The 15,252-nt window shown below is 49.7% G+C and overlaps 4 protein-coding genes and 1 non-coding gene across 5 annotated transcripts; 1 reads left to right on the top strand and 4 right to left on the bottom strand.

Annotated features, from left to right (window-relative positions):
* Positions 1–1,322: 1,322 nt before the first annotated feature.
* On the bottom strand, positions 1,323–2,297 carry EI97DRAFT_374516 (uncharacterized protein; the record flags this gene model as incomplete). The annotated part of the gene is made up of 3 exons (XM_033795457.1): positions 1,323–2,076; positions 2,131–2,202; positions 2,254–2,297. 3 exons carry the CDS (start codon positions 2,295–2,297, stop codon positions 1,323–1,325), a joined length of 870 nt encoding a protein of 289 aa, XP_033655237.1.
* A 237-nt stretch (positions 2,298–2,534) lies between these two features.
* EI97DRAFT_270662 (uncharacterized protein) lies at positions 2,535–3,950 on the bottom strand. Its single transcript, XM_033794273.1, has one exon. The coding sequence runs from the start codon at positions 3,668–3,670 to the stop codon at positions 2,873–2,875; it is 798 nt and encodes a 265-aa protein (XP_033655236.1). The 5' UTR covers positions 3,671–3,950; the 3' UTR covers positions 2,535–2,872.
* Positions 3,951–4,564: 614 nt separating this feature from the next.
* Positions 4,565–5,976, top strand: EI97DRAFT_270382 (uncharacterized protein). Its single transcript, XM_033794271.1, has 4 exons — positions 4,565–4,744; positions 4,795–4,829; positions 4,884–5,206; positions 5,665–5,976. Exons 1-4 carry the CDS (start codon positions 4,679–4,681, stop codon positions 5,904–5,906), a joined length of 666 nt encoding a protein of 221 aa, XP_033655235.1. The 5' UTR covers positions 4,565–4,678; the 3' UTR covers positions 5,907–5,976.
* Positions 5,374–5,471, bottom strand: EI97DRAFT_t32. The gene has a single exon. It is a non-coding gene; the product is annotated as a tRNA-Leu (tRNA).
* Positions 5,977–6,226: 250 nt separating the features above from the next.
* On the bottom strand, positions 6,227–8,424 carry EI97DRAFT_270602 (uncharacterized protein). The gene is made up of 2 exons (XM_033794272.1): positions 7,953–8,424; positions 6,227–7,881 (listed from the first exon to the last, which is right to left on the bottom strand). The coding sequence occupies exons 1-2, from the start codon at positions 8,052–8,054 to the stop codon at positions 6,301–6,303; spliced, it is 1,683 nt and encodes a 560-aa protein (XP_033655234.1). The 5' UTR covers positions 8,055–8,424; the 3' UTR covers positions 6,227–6,300.
* Between the last annotated feature and the right edge of the window lie 6,828 nt (positions 8,425–15,252).

Genomic DNA, 15,252 nt, shown 5'->3' with positions numbered 1-15,252 from the left:
CGCAATTGGAAGAGAAATGGAAAATGCAGTCGTTAATAAAGAGATAGTCGGAGGTTGCGGCTGCCCAGGCGGTGAGTGGCAATCGGAGACATTCTGCCACGGGGGCGCAAGGCCATTTTACATGTGGAATGCAGGGATCTATCCTTCGGATCGTGCCATGGTCGACAGACACGCACCCATCGTCCCACCATGGGTGGGCCAAAAGGCACCTTTTTGGACGACGACAATTACTGATGGAGGTAGATTTGCCAGAGTCTCCAAGTTGCGCATCCAATTTTGGGGGGATACGCAACCGCACCTCAACCTCACTGAACTTGTGAATTCAAAGACCCTGAGAACGGCAGAGACGCTCATAAAAAATTGATCATGTATTTCCCAGCCTATGCGATGGTGGATATATAAACCGGGAGCCCGCAAGAAGCCGACGTCCGCAGTAGAAATTAAGAAATGATGCAGCAGCAGCGCAGCTCAAGTTTCGCTAGTATACGTCAAACCCGTTCCCATTTTATCGTCCCAGTTCTTGTGTGTCTCCTATTCCCCCGCTCTCCTTCATTCGCAGACGTCCCTCTCATCCAAAAAATGTCCAGATAGCACGTAAAACACATGATGCAACGAAACAAGACGAAAGCCTCCGACGCCATTGCTATGGTGCAAAACAAGAGGAGAGAGAGATGCGCTAAAGCTGACGTCAACACCCACCCGCCCAGAAACCCTCGATCCGCACAATCAAGCATCCTGCATCGTCAGCGATTGTCAGATGCCAAGTTTAGAGTCTATGGCAACTTCATATCGCTACGCCTGGCGGGATGAATGGAGTAGTGGGGTTCGGTGATGGTAAGGGTGAGTCCACTTCGGCGATCGTCTCCTGCAGGTTGAGATTTCCCGGTCGTTTGGGCCCATCGGCGCCAGAAGCTGGGGGAAGCATCGAGTTGCGGTAGTACGCGTCGTAGAATTCGCTGAAACGGGGGTCATTCTGCTGGTTGCTGGTCGTGGACGAACCGGGAGCGAGCAGAGAACTGGAAGCGCTGGGACGCCGACTCCCGTCTTTGGATGAGCTCACGGCAAGCGAATTGCGGTTCGAGTTCTCGGGGAAGGAGAAGTTGTACGTCGAATCCATCGAGTTGGCCGTCTGGTGGGTGCTGGCTCGGTTCAGGCTATACACACTGCTTGCATTACTCTGGTCTCGCTGGTGCGCGGGCTGGTAGGTCTGGGGTTGGAGGCGGACGGGCGAGGACGGTCGGTCAGGTTCAGGTTCTTAGAAGCGGTCAGGTGTGTGCCCTTCACAACATTGATTGCTTAAAATACAACGCAACAGAGGAATGCTACCTACTCGACTGCCCTGTCGTATACAGAGATCGAGGCTCATCCGCCAGGCTAACGTTTGGAAGCGTGGGTTGCCTGGCCTCGGGTGTAGGACCACGGGAAGAAGGCGCGCTATCCATGTTGAACGAAGCGGATTCCGACTTGGGCATGTCCTCGGCCGGGTGCACAGAGACCGTCAAACCTTGGGGCATGGGAATTTGAGGAGCATGAGGCGAATAGTGATCAGGACGGAAGTTTGGCGATCGAGGGGAAGTTTGGCCATCGCTGTCGCCGCTATCTGAGCCACCGAATGTAGGAGATTGAGAACCATGGCCGAAAACCGGTGACGGAGGGACGTTCAAGTTCATGTTCACAGCGGCGCTGTGGTTGATACGCCCACTCAGCTCGGCCTCAGAGGGCGCGAGCCTGATGGTAGGAGGCGACTTTCTGCGTGGGGGCGAGTTTGAGGAGTCGCGGTTGCCAGCGGTGTGAGCCAGCGGAAGCGTCGTGACACTGCTCGACATGGAATGCGTCTGCTCCTTGAGAGCCAGGGACGCGCCGCCGATTAAGGTGCTGGTGCTTCGGTTCTGGCTCTCGGCGAATGACCCGGCTCTCGACGTCGGACGCGACTGCGGGATACCGGCGTAGAAACCAGCTTCAATGGCTCGAATACCAAAAAGGTCGCCTTCGTCCTTCTCGCGTTGGTTCAGCTCCATTTGATCATCTTTGCGACCAGCCTCGATATTCTCCTGTTCCTTGGAGTGCTTCTTCAGCCTGGTGACGGTGTCAGCGTCCTTCGAGATGATGTTGTCAGTAATGTCGACTCACCTTCTCCTGTCATAAAGCAGTTTGATGCAGCCAGCCAAGATGGTCAAGAGGAGTAGTGCTCCAAAGACGACACTGTAATGATCAGCCCGCCTCTTCCGTCGATCATTGTGAGCCAAGACATACCAGTACTTGTAGGCCAACTGCAGGTCTCCAAACCAATTAGCCATTATGAAAAAATAATACCCAACACTGCTCGAATAGAAAAATACGAAGGACTGGAGTCACCGGGCTCTCCCACGAGTGCGAAGAGCGGTGGGAGAAGAAGGGCGTGGTGAGCCTCCTCGAAGAAGCGGCGAAGACGGTCACTCCCCGGGCGTGCGGCTGGGTCCAACAGATCAGGTCTTCCAAAGTGGTTGGATGAGTGTTCCAACGCGCTCAATTCGGTTCAAGCCCTCAGGCCCCTTGGGGAGGGGGTTTCGAATACAGGCAAAAACGGGGATCCAGAGGACGGAAACGGAGTAGACGCCGGAACACGGTGAACGGCGCCGTTGTTTCCGGGGGCCGAACCAGTCAAAGAGTGAATGGAAAATGAGAGAACGTGTGAGTTCACACACTGTTGAAAAGAGTGACTTTGTTCCTGGAGAGCCTGAAGAAGGAAGGGAAGGCAAAAGGAAGGTAGAAGCAGAAGAGGCGACAGGCTGGTAAAGAACCCACGCAGACCCACGCGGGCAGCAGGCCCCCCAGTACGGAGTATGGCCAGCCCTGCTTTCTCTCGCGCCATGTGCATGCACTGGGTGGACCATCACCACCGGGCGCGGAGGGCGGAGCACGTTTTGGAGAGCCTTGGGCGCCTTGCCGTTTTGGGACAGGAGTGAATGATATTCTTGGAAACGATGCTTCGCCGCCAGTCAATTTCGCTTCTAGGATACTCGCTTACCGGAAACGGCCAATTGTACCAGGCGCTAAACGCCATTGAATACCTTGTAAGCGCTAGGGGGAGTTGACTCGTCGACGGTCGGACGCCTCCAGCCGGGCTCCGTCTGGACTCTCCTGAGTATTTTCCGTGGCGCCCCTTCGCGAAGTTCAGTGGCCTTTGGGGCCGCCGTGGTTTCGCCTTTCTCATGAGCCACCCGCTTGTTGGTAGAAGCTGATAGGCGGGCTGAGGATCGCTTCTGTTGCCATTTGCTCCGTCGTGGCCCCTCTGATAGACCGTCCGTCCAACAAGAGCGCCCGGCAGCGCTGAGCCCAGTGCAGAAAGGGAGATCAACGCCGCCAGCAGAGACCATGCGTGATTCGCCCTGGATCGGACAAGGAGCCCGGGAGCTGTGCGGGGAGCACTCTGCAGGAACAGGCAAAGTCTGTCGAGGCTTGGCAGGGGCCGCCACGGTAAAAAGGTGAGAATCGTGGAAACAACATTCACGCCCAGAACGGAGAGGCCATCCCAATACGGGGAGTCCGTCCCCCACTGCTGGTACCTGGGTGGCGGTTTGCTCTTGACTCGCAGAAGGAAGCACGCAGAGAAAAAGAAACGAAAGGGAAATACGGAGTACTCCCTCCTGTGTTCGCTGGTGCGTTGCGGAAAAGCTCTCCTCATCCTCATCCTGGGTGCAAGCCTGTTGAGGTTCGGGAGAGCGGCCGGCAACCTGTGCCGAGGGCCGACAGAGTATGAAGAGGCACCAAGAACGGAAGAACCTTTGCACGCATTGAATGCGAGAGACGTCTCTCACCGGCGCCACAAACCCGCCCAAAGAGGACATGACAGCTGCAGGCTCGTTCTGCGGATGTGACCGTCTGAAACAGGGCCTGTGTGCGACTCCCAGGTTCGCTGGCCAACGCCTTCAACAAACCAGCTGACATCGTGATCGTGATGTTGGGTTCATCGCCTTTCGGAATCCGCGCACGTCGCTTTATATTGTAATAATAAGATCCTCATCGTATTGCCGGGCCGCCGCACTGAAGACAGTCTGCCTCAGCCTCACCCCTTGATTCGCTCCCGCCACTCAGTCGTACTTCCGGCTTGCGACCCTTGAGATACGAGCGAACTCCATCCTTAAAATTCACTGGCGATGCGCTCTTCGAAGAGAGACTCTTTGCCGTTTCTCGTACCAACTCCTTTTCGTGCATGATGGTGATGTAAGAGGTTGGTTATTGTTCAATGTGATGCCGCGAAACTGGGGCGGGAGCTACGCCTATATTAAACCAACAGATGCTGAAAATGAAAGCAGTTATCATCATTTCATAGATGTAGCTTCTCACGGACCTTGCAACGCAGATGAGGCACGGTACAGCGCCCATCGAACTCATCGAAATATTCGCCTTGCAATTCGTGAGATCGCAAACGCGACATACGCAAACGATGTGTGGCGAGGGGGGGAATGAGCGAGTATCTCGCTGTGAATTCGTGTGAACGAGCAGTTGAGGCTCTTGGCACTGAGTTGGCGATGTTCGTCGTCATGACCGCCCCGCTACCCCAACCCTTGGAAATCACACAACCCTGCAGACGCTGCCACGTTCCTGAACGCCAACACACCTCCCTCGCCCAGAATTGTATATTAGTTGTTCCGAATTTACCTTGAGTATACAGTATACTCCGCAGCAGAAAGCATCCATGGCATCATCTACTATCAATGCAAAGTCCGAGAACAAGTCCAAGGTCCTCAAGGTGGAGCCGTTGGTCAGTCGCTCCCCGTTCTTATCTCTCCTTCTTCTTCTCACTCCTCAAAGGACCAGAAAGATGCCAAGTGGGCCACCTTAGTCAAGTACGTCATATGTTCTGCACTACAACATATACTCTCAGTTAACCCATTCCCTAGAATCACGTATACAGACCCTGAGGGAGTCGAGCGCACATGGGAGTCAGGCGAGCGCCTCACACGCCCCAAAGACTGTGACATCGATGGCGTAGGCGTCGTTGCCATCCTCCGAGACCCGTCCAAACCCGACGAGTCTCCCCGTATCGTTCTCCAGAAGCAATGGCGTCCGCCTGTCAACGCTACCGTCATTGAGATTCCTGCCGGTCTCATCGATCCGAATGAGACGCCTGAGACATGTGCGATCCGTGAACTCAAAGAGGAGTGTGGCTATGTAGGGGAGGTCATGGACGGTGATTTTGGAGTCAGTCCAATCATGTTCAACGGTACGTATGCATTTCTCTTATATCAATTTTCTACATCGATCTTCGACCTCCCGTTTCCAGCCACGCCACGAAAAAATATGCTCCATGAAAAAATTCACTGAACCTCTCGGACCCTTTCAACGCAAAAAAAGATTCCCGAAACCCTTCCTATTCGAAAGGACGAATGTTGATGAGAGTGGGACTCGAACCCACGCCACTTTCGTGACCAGGAATTAGTGTTAAGAAGACCTTAACCTGGCGCCATAACCAACTCGGCCATCTCACCGTGTATTTCAATGGGAATTTTTTGGCAACAAAGGTCATATTCCAGCTTAACTATATTTCCCAGCGTGAACAGCCGGCAAAAACCGTGACGAAATTCAGCATGTTGAATATTCTCTCTGGATTTCCACGTGGACACTGACGTATTCCCGTCCCATTTGTCGAACCTACTGACTAACCACGGTCTAAACCTCTAGATCCCGGCTTCTGCAACACCAACCTGAGGATGATACATATCTCAGTCGACATGTCCAAGCCGGAGAATCAGAATCCGCAACCGGAACTCGAGGACAACGAATTTATCGAAACATTCACGGTTCCCCTTACCGACCTCTGGACTGAGTGCAAGCGGTTTGAGGAGCAGGGATACGCCATCGATGCGCGGGTGGGCACACTGGCGGAGGGAGTCGAGCTGGCTAAGCGTTGGAGGTTAGCGTAAGAGGTATTTGAAAAGATGCTCTTCACGGGTGTGATTTGCAAAAGTTCTTCGAAGCGGATATGTGATCAGATCGTAGCAGGGGCCAGGGAAATCACGGCTATTCTCCAGTTCCGCGACATTCCAGCTGGACCATATAGACTCAGTTACAACCCATCACGGGCTTTATCAATGTCAATGAGGTATGTCATAGCATGCAATCAGCCGAACTCATGCGGATTGCTCGCAAACATTACCACTCAGCACTGATTGCTGAAGTCTAGATTACAGTGTAAGCGGCTCTAACCGCAGTTCAGTCCCAAACGGGTTCATCATTGAAGCGTTATGAAAACCTACAGTCACACCCTCTCATATCATCTCCGTTGTCCTTGTAACCATGCCCACCACGCTAATTCAGTTAGTTATCCATCTCATCCGCCGACCCGTCTTCCGATCCTTTCTCGGAGCCATCCCCCACCTCATCCGCCACCGCATTCTCCTGCCCATGTCCCCTTCCATCCTCCCTGCTCTGGCTCCGGCTGTCATCACCAGAATCGTGTACACTTTCTACGGTTGGACGAGGCGGATGGGCCTTTGCCTCCTCTTCAGCTTGAGCTTGAACGGCAGGCCGAACTAGAGCTTGGAACGCAGTGACTGGTGTTTGGACTGGAGGTTCCACTGGGTCTTGAACTGGAGCCAGACCCGGAGCCGGAGCCGGAGCTGACAACACGACTGGATCTGCAGTCTGACCATCCAACCCCCCATGCTCCCGTATCCACGACCTCAGCGTCCTCTCCATCATCTCCGCCACCCTCAACCGCTCCTCAAGCCCCTTCTTCTCCCCCACCACAATCTGATACGCCTCCTTCAACCACGCCAACTCCACCTCAGCGGCCGACAGTCTCTGCGCCATCGTCAACGTCTTCACCTGGAGCTCAGAAATCCAATTATTCATCTCCTGCTGCTCCTGTAATCGCTCTATCCGCAGCCCCCTTCTGCATTTCTGCATCGTAGTGACCACGTAGACCTTTTCCCAATCTTCCAGCCCGAGCTCGAGACCCTTCTGCTCTACGAACTTTGCATCCCGGATCCAGCTTACCATGTCCACCTTGCACCCATGCTCCAGTGGAACCACACCGCCCTGGGACCCGGGAATCTGCACTCCGCCGGGCGTATCGGTCCAGCGCAGGACAATGGGGATGGTGTTGTCTGGGTCCGTGGGGAGCGGGCTCGGATGCCAGTATACGAAGTTCCAGTCGAAGCGGAAGAGGAGATCTTGGGATTCGCAGAGTTGGAGGAGGTGCGGGCCCAGAGGGTCTCGAGGCGGGATCCAGAGGTCATGGATGATTGTTGTGGGGCGGCCTTCGTGGATGCGGAGGAGGATGCGCGGTTCGTTGGGGTTGTGGGGGGTTGCGGGTACGTATCTGTGTGTTGTGCTGGCTGTCCTAGTTTGAGTGGGGATTTGGGCGGAGGCGGCGCTCGGCGCGGATTGAGGGCGCTGGGGAGGTGGGCATTGCTGTGTTTGCTGCTGAGACTGCTGCTGTTGGGGAGGTTGTTGGAATGCTTGCTGCTGGGACTGCTGCTGTTGGGGAGGCTGTAGGAATACTTGCTGCTGCTGCTGCTGTCGTTGTTGCATATACCGATAGTAGGCCTGCTGTTGAGCGTGTTGAGCTTGCGCAGGCTGCAGCGGAGCCTGTTGCAGCGGCTGTTGGGGAGGCTGTTGATGAAGCCGTTGTTGTTGTCGTCGTCGTTGTTGCTGCTGTAGCCGAAGTAGTTGCTGCCGCCACTGTTGTTGTTGCTGCGACCATTGCTGCTGCTGCGGCTGCTGCCGTTGTTGCAGTGCTCCAATCTGCATCTGAGTAGGAACCGGGGCCTGTAACTGAGGATTTATCTGCGTATTAATTTGAGGCTGTGTCTGTGCCAGTTGATAGGATCGTTGCTGCTGCGGCGGTGCAGGTGGTTGGAGAACTGTATGTTGAAATGTGTACCTCTGTTGTCCCTGGCTTTGTGAGCTTCCGCGTGGCTAATCGGTGATACTAGAATCCTGAAAATTTATGTCCGAGCCCTTACATGCAGAGGTAAATGCGGCATGGCAAAACCTCGTGCGCCTGGCTGCGCTCCGTTTGCGCCGGTTGCCTGTGCCTGTTGTTGCCGCTGGAGTGGAGTCGCCATTGTAGGTGGACCTTGGACTTGGGCTCCAGTTTGAGGAACAGAAGGACGGTGCTGGGCGGGCTTTAAGACTTTTGCCTTTTGTTGGTACTCATGGGTGAGGGTGAGGTTGAGGTTGAGGTTGTCGCGATGTGAAGTCAAGAGTTGAATTGGGAGCGAAGGAGGGAGTGAAAAAGTAAACAGGCAGAAGCGCGCCGCAGGAAAAAAATTGCCCGTGAAGGGCAACTACGCAAAATTTTCTCTACGCTAACTGTCAGCTCCGTATATAGCAATGGAAATGTGGGGAAAACACTCTCTTTCACCGGAACGGCCTGGGTCACTGTCACTCCTCTACACTATTGACCACCGGCCTCTTCCAACTCGAAAGATCCACCGCTTTAACTCCGTCAAGTCGTTTTGCAGTGGATTCCACTATGTTTATTGGGAACTTTATCTTATTTTGGCGTCCTTTCGCCTCACTTCATACAGATTCTCTGACTGAATTCCTCGAATTCTGTGTTGTGGTATGCCAACACTCTCCACTTCCGTCAATGATTTCACCTCGACTTGAACGCTTGGGTTGTGAGTTGAAGTATTTCCGTCAGACTCGGCGAACACGCGGTTTTGCGCAGGACTGGGGCTTTGTTGGAACCGCCGCTGCGAGCGTATGTGGTCCGGCAGTGAAAACTCCCGTCGTCGGAAGCCAGGCTAATCCTAAACGTGATGCTAGCCACGAATGTTACTTGATTCTAAACATGTCATTGTTCAAACATTTTGCGGTTGAGCGTAGTCCTTAAGAATCGCACGATCCATCAGATATTTCTCAGGTGGAGGGCAAGTTTGGAGAACGAAAATGTTAGGGGCACCAGGTGTTGCAGTAATTCGTGATCGCGCACGTAAGCCGGCACCGTGCGCACCACTTGTTTTCATCATCCATCTACGTAAACACTGTTTTTAAGATAATACTAACTCTACTAAAACTTATTAGAATTATACGAAAATAGAGCTAAATAAAAGCCCTTACACTCCTCTACTAGAAGAAACTACGAAAGTACCTAATACCTGCAAGCGCGCAGCTTATTTCTAGCACGTAGACTACCTACGGGACGGAGAGACGATGCGCGATATTGTAGCCGCCTATAGCATTAGTACACCTACAGGCAGAAGATGGAGAAGAGATAGGAAGGAGGGTTATAAGAGGCGTACAAGGAAGCTGCAGGCAGAAGCTCTTAGGTATAAATTAGGACAGCTATATAAGATCTTCTAGCAGACTTTAGATGCTATGCTCTTACCTAGCAATCCTGTATGGCACCTCCCTCTCTACGTACAGAGGCAACACTTTAAGATAAAGAACAAGATACGCTCTCTTTAATACAATCTACGTACGCAGGAGAACAGCGCGCAGTTATTTCTAGCTGCTTACACTAAGGAGATCTCTAAGAAGAACAAGAGGGAGAGGGTCTTCTACACGGAAGAGCATAAAGATAAGCGTATATATAGGTATTAGGACTATCTCTTCTTTATAGATAAGGCTTATTTTAACTTAAAAGAGCGCTTCTAAAGGTGTAGGATCTTAAGGAAGCCTAGTACAAGATTAGATGCTAAGAATATAGTGGAAGAGACAGATACTGCATACAATTATGCTAAGAAGGTTTACTACTTTGCCTACATTAACTAGTACTACAAGGGGCCTCTCTGCTTCTACAACGACGAAAAAGATATGCTGCTAAAGCCTAAGCCTCCTCTAAAACCCTGCTGCTTAAAGTACAAAACAGATAGCTAATATTAGGAGAGAGTGCACTAGTAGAAGGCCTAGAAGCTGCTAGAGGTAGAGTAGCAGGTAAAGGGCAATTTAATAACCTAGAAATACTATGCTAAGAAGATCCTGCTATACTACATTAAGGCTATTTACAAGGCTAGATTAGATAACCTATCTAAGTAGAGGTTGCAGGAGGATAATAACCTATCTTACAGCACAAAAACAACCTACAATGTAGCCTATATACTTAAGCAAGAGAGCTAGATTAACTGCATAATTTACCCTAGGCAATCTCCTAATCTAAATCCTACAGAAGGGTGTTAGCTTATCCTTAAGGAAAATACAAAACGCTGGCTCTAGTACCTATAGGAGGGAGAGAAGAGATAGGATAGCACTGTATAGTATTTTAAGAAGATCTTTTAGGAAGAATATGAGAAGATAACGCTTAAGCAGATAAGGGAAATAATTAGTAAGATGCTATAGAGATGCCAGGAGCTCATCCGTATAGGTAGTAGGCACATTAGGACCTAGAGGTTCTAATTAGCTATCTGCAGCTATAATACTATAAAACTCTATATAGATAGACTTAATATATATCTTAATAACCTTACAGTTAAAAATAGGTGCCCTTATAGCTCTGTTATTAAATTTGGGTGAGAAATATATAGGGTTGCTGTGTTATGTGGATGTGCTTATGTGAACGATCACGAATTACTGCAACACCTGGTGGGGGCAAAACAATGCTTACATCCCCAGCGATGTGAGATATTGGGCGGTCAATAATTCCTTATTTGGTGATTATCTAAGCTCGGCCATATACTTTCTGCACAGATAGAATTCCCGTGCACCCCACCATAATACGTTATGCAGATTTAGCACTCTATACTATCAACACTACACAGTTAAAATAGATCCTAAGGAGTTTGCTATACAATGTGCTATTAAAGATCTTAATTCTGGCATTTTTACAAGCTAGCGAAAAGCTGCTAGTTCATATGGGATCCCTGAATCTACGCTGCATAGTCAGCTATGAGGTCAACAACCACACACGATAGTTCATCAGAATCAACAGCGATTGACTCCAGAGCAAGAAGCTTTTCTAGTCGATTGGATTCTTGATGAGGACTCACATGCACAACTACCTTCACATCCCCGTGTACGAGAAATGGCCACCCGAATCCTCCACATGAATGGTGACTTCAAGCCACTCGGCCAACTATGGGTATCCCATTTCATCACCTACAATCCACGTGTCACATCTATAGTCGGCCGAACAATCGAGAGTGCAAGAACTACAGCAGCTAGTCATGACACTATATGAGCCTTCCTTGAGCTATTTGAGTGTACTAGGATTGAGCTAGGTATACAGTATGAGGATATATGGAATATAGATGAGATGGGCATCACACTTGGGATATGTACAAATACACAGATACTTGCAAGCTCTTTAAAGAAGAAAGCTTATATCAAATCTCCAGAGGATCGCGAGTGGGTATCTGTCATCGAGGCTATCTCAGCTACCGGCATCAAGCTCCAATGCCTAGTCATCTTCAAAGGCAAATATCTACAGTCAATCTGGTTTCCAGTACATGTATTAGATTTGATGGTATCTGAAGATGTCACGGTGACAGAAAGATTGATTGAAGATGTGTTGACTGATTGTATTCAGGTGTGTGTCTGTGTGTGTGAGGCTAGGGCCTGATACCGGTTTTGATGTTCCTTCTCTGGGCACCAAGGCTGTGCAGAGCACTAGCCACTGCAGAATCACTAGCCACATATCCTCAGAGAGTACCGGTACAAACACCTTCTCCTAGTCCTCCTCTTCAGTCCCAGATGAGATGTCCATAAACTGGTTTACCATCTGATATACCCCCTCAGCTTGGAACCCATTGCAAGCTGGACCCAACAGTATCTCCTCTTCAGAGTAGCATGTCTTCCAACTTGCCTTGCACTTCATCCAAGTCTATCTCCTTCAGGGCATTTGAGCTCTTCACTCTTTGCAGCCCCAATTGTTCCAAGAACCTATTCCACTTGTTCCCAGGTAATACCTTTGTAAACCATCAGCTAGCATCCTCTCTGATTGCAGATACTCAATCCTGATGATCCTAGATGATACCTCTTGCCTCAGCCAGTAATTGTAAATGTCTACATGCCTGAGCTTGGTCTGCAGCCTTGAGATCTCTGCATTGAGGAGCCTAATGGTTTGTTGATTGTCACAGTGGATGGTTATTGTCTGCTCTGGGAGTAGAACCTCCAGTTCCTTGAGGAGTCTTGAAATAAACATGGCTTCCTTTGCCACCTATGAGAGTGCAAGCAGTTCAGCTTCAGTGGTAGATGTGGTGACTGTATCTTGCTTGTTTGCTTTCCATGCAATTGTGATGATCCAAGAGGAGCTAGACTCCACCCGATCAGGGTTGCTCTCAGTTAAGTGAGAAAGATCACAGAGCATAGTGCAGCTGGCATGACATGATCATGTATTATCTGCGGAGTGTTCTCAGTGATCATCTGATCTCTCTGGAGCAAGGAGAGCAACAGAGCAAGAGCATGCAACCTGCTCTCAATGCTCTACTCATGTTTATGGAGCAAAGGGAGCACCTCATGTATATAACAGTAGACGATGAGCCCATATGGCTCATTGTGTTCAATTTCAGTCAAGTACTTCTTAGTACACTTGGTTTTCAAATACCCGTTACCCCCGGTGTCACCCCTGTGCAAAGAACCCTATCGTTCATCTCCGAGAACCAACCAAGATTCCTAGAGGATATACCATTATCTGTGGAACCTTACAGCAATGAGATCATTGAATAGTTTAATTGTATATCCTTGGGAACTCTTTCTATCCAGTGTATTATCTACAAATGATGTATCACTTGTAACTTCCAAGGAATCACCTCCTCCCATTTTAAGACCAAGGTTCTTTGTATCAAGGAGGTACAGAAGGACGCGGTCTGCTCTATTTTGGTGTTCCTGTCCTGGGTTCATCAGGAAGTGGGCCAGTCTGGAAGTTGCAAAGGCAATGTCTGGTCTGGTGGTGACTGCAGCAAATAGCAAGGATCCAATCTTTCTCTGATACTTGTTGATCTCAGATGGTATTGCTAGGCCTTCCCTTGGCTTGAGTTCAACATTTGCCATTGGGGTATCATGTCTGAGGTCTGTTCTGTCCACCAGATGGCTGATCTTCTCAGCATACTGGGCTTGGGAGAGAAGGAGAGTACGCTCTTCACAGTCTCTCAGGACTTCCACACCAAGGAACCACTGAAGATCACCACCTCCTATAATAGTGTACTTCTCTATGAGTTTCCTGATGGATTCCTGAGCCTCTCTCTTCCTAGACTTGTAGAATGTAACAATGATATCATCCACATAGAAGAACAAAATGATTCCATCTTTAATGAGACAACAAGGTTCATGTTTCACTGTGTGGAATCCTATTTCCACCAGTGTCTTTGTCAATTCCCTCTGCCACAGCAGGGGAGAAATCCTGAGTCTATACAGGGCTTTGTTGAGTCTAAGGAGTATTCCTGGCTTCCTGTATCCTGGAGGCATCTGCATGTAGACTTCTCTGTCCATGGATGCATGCACAAAGGCATTGGTAACATCATATTGCTTGAGTTCCAGGTCAAAGTGTGCTGCAATAGCCATCATCATCCTGAAGGATCTCCCTGCTAAGGTTATAACATATGTGTCCTGAGATGTAATGTTTCTCTGTTGATCTCCTTTTACAACCAGGCAGGCCTTGCATTTGTCTAGTCTGTGATGCTTGTCAAACTTGTACATATATACTCATATGCAGTCCAGGATTTAGTGACCAGCATCCTTCACTCCCTTGCTTGAGACTTCAGTCCAGGATTGTGTAGGGATATGGGATCTGAGATATGCTCTTTCTGCTTCCTCAAACTGTTCTCTGAGCTCATGGTCCTTGAGTTGCCAATGGTGCTTGGGTGGAGGTGGTAGTTGGTTCCTGTGTGGTTTCACCTCCTGAGCCAGCAACCTCTTCAAGTGTGCCTTGTCAATTGGCTTCCCTTCATGGGATCCAACATTGCCTGCTTGTGTTCCAGCCATGAATGCAGCATGCCACAGTACTGTTTTAGCTGTACCAGTGTCCTGGAGTGATAGATCCAATTCATCAGGTCCTGAGAGAAGTTGAGCCAAGAGTGTCATGAGTGGTAGTGTATCAGGTGGAGTAGAGTATAGATACATGATCTTTCTTCCTTGATGGTATCCTGGTTGGTCTGGTTCCTCTTGATTGTCCTGAGAAGCATCTTCAATGGTTTCATCCTCATAGAATGACTAGGTCTCTTGTTCACCTGATGGAGGAGATAGAAGTTCCACACTCTTCACCCATCTAGCAATATCCTCAGTGGTGCTGTGCATAAGGTTGTCCATGATTTCTTCCTCCTTGCCATTGAACATAGTGTGCTCATCAAACATAACATCTCTGGTGCTGATGACCTTTCTCAGAGTTGGTATCCAGATCCTGAAGATGTTAGAGGACTGGTACCCAACCAAGTATCCAATCCATGACTTGGGATCTAGCCTCTGTAGTCTTGACTTTCCTCTGTGGGTATCATCAGAGAGGGCAAATGCCTTGCATCCATAGGCCTTGAGGTGAGAGAGGTCTGGCTTCCTGGACAGAGTTGGGATTCCATGTTGGAAAGTCACTGGTGTGAAGAACTTTTCATATGGGGTTTTTCATCCATTGAAGTAGAGTAGGATCCTGTTAAGGAGATAGACAGCTGCCCTGACTATCTCTGGCCAAAGGTTGAAGGGTAGATTGGCATCCAATCTGATTGCTCTTGACTTTTCCTTCACTGATCCTCCTGGTCTCTCTGCTCCTCCATTCTGGGCCTGTGTATCTGGGGCAGATGGTTCAACCTTGATTCCCAGTCCTAACAGCCACCGGTATACTTCTTGCTTGACTGTGACTATCTCATTGTCTGTCTCAATGACCTTGACTGTGATGTTGAATTGCTTCTTGAGGAATGAGATGAGGATTCCTAGTTGCTTGATGATTGACTTGGCTGGTCTGTTGTCCTTGAAGTAGAAGTCCCATGAGTATCTTGAGTTCCTGCAGGTGACTAGCATTTGACTCTTCTCCTTGATGATACTTCCTTCCTCATATTCATGAAAGTCCACAGCAAGTCTCTCTCCTAGTCCTTCATCATTGACTCTTGGGATCCTCCTGATTCTTCTCTTGCCTTTGGCTCTTCCACATGCATTGCACTGAACAGTGGTGATTCCTTTGATCTTCACCTCCTCAGCTTGCTAGACAAGATGTTCTACTGCTGATAGTCCTGGGTGTCCTAATCTCTTATGCCACAACACAGCATCTGCCTTCTGTGGTAATCTCTTGATTCTGGACTTGATCCTTTGATTGTAGAAGGTAGATTGGGATGGATCATGGTGCTGGATGACCCATTGATTGTATCTGTCCTTGAGGTAGGTGATTGGGGTATTGTCCAT

This window comes from Westerdykella ornata, assembly GCF_010094085.1.
Source record: "Westerdykella ornata strain CBS 379.55 unplaced genomic scaffold EI97scaffold_6, whole genome shotgun sequence".
Classification (NCBI taxonomy): Eukaryota; Fungi; Ascomycota; class Dothideomycetes; order Pleosporales; family Sporormiaceae; genus Westerdykella; species Westerdykella ornata.
Note: the sequence above shows the minus strand (reverse complement) of the source record. Positions and strands in the feature narration are given on the sequence as shown.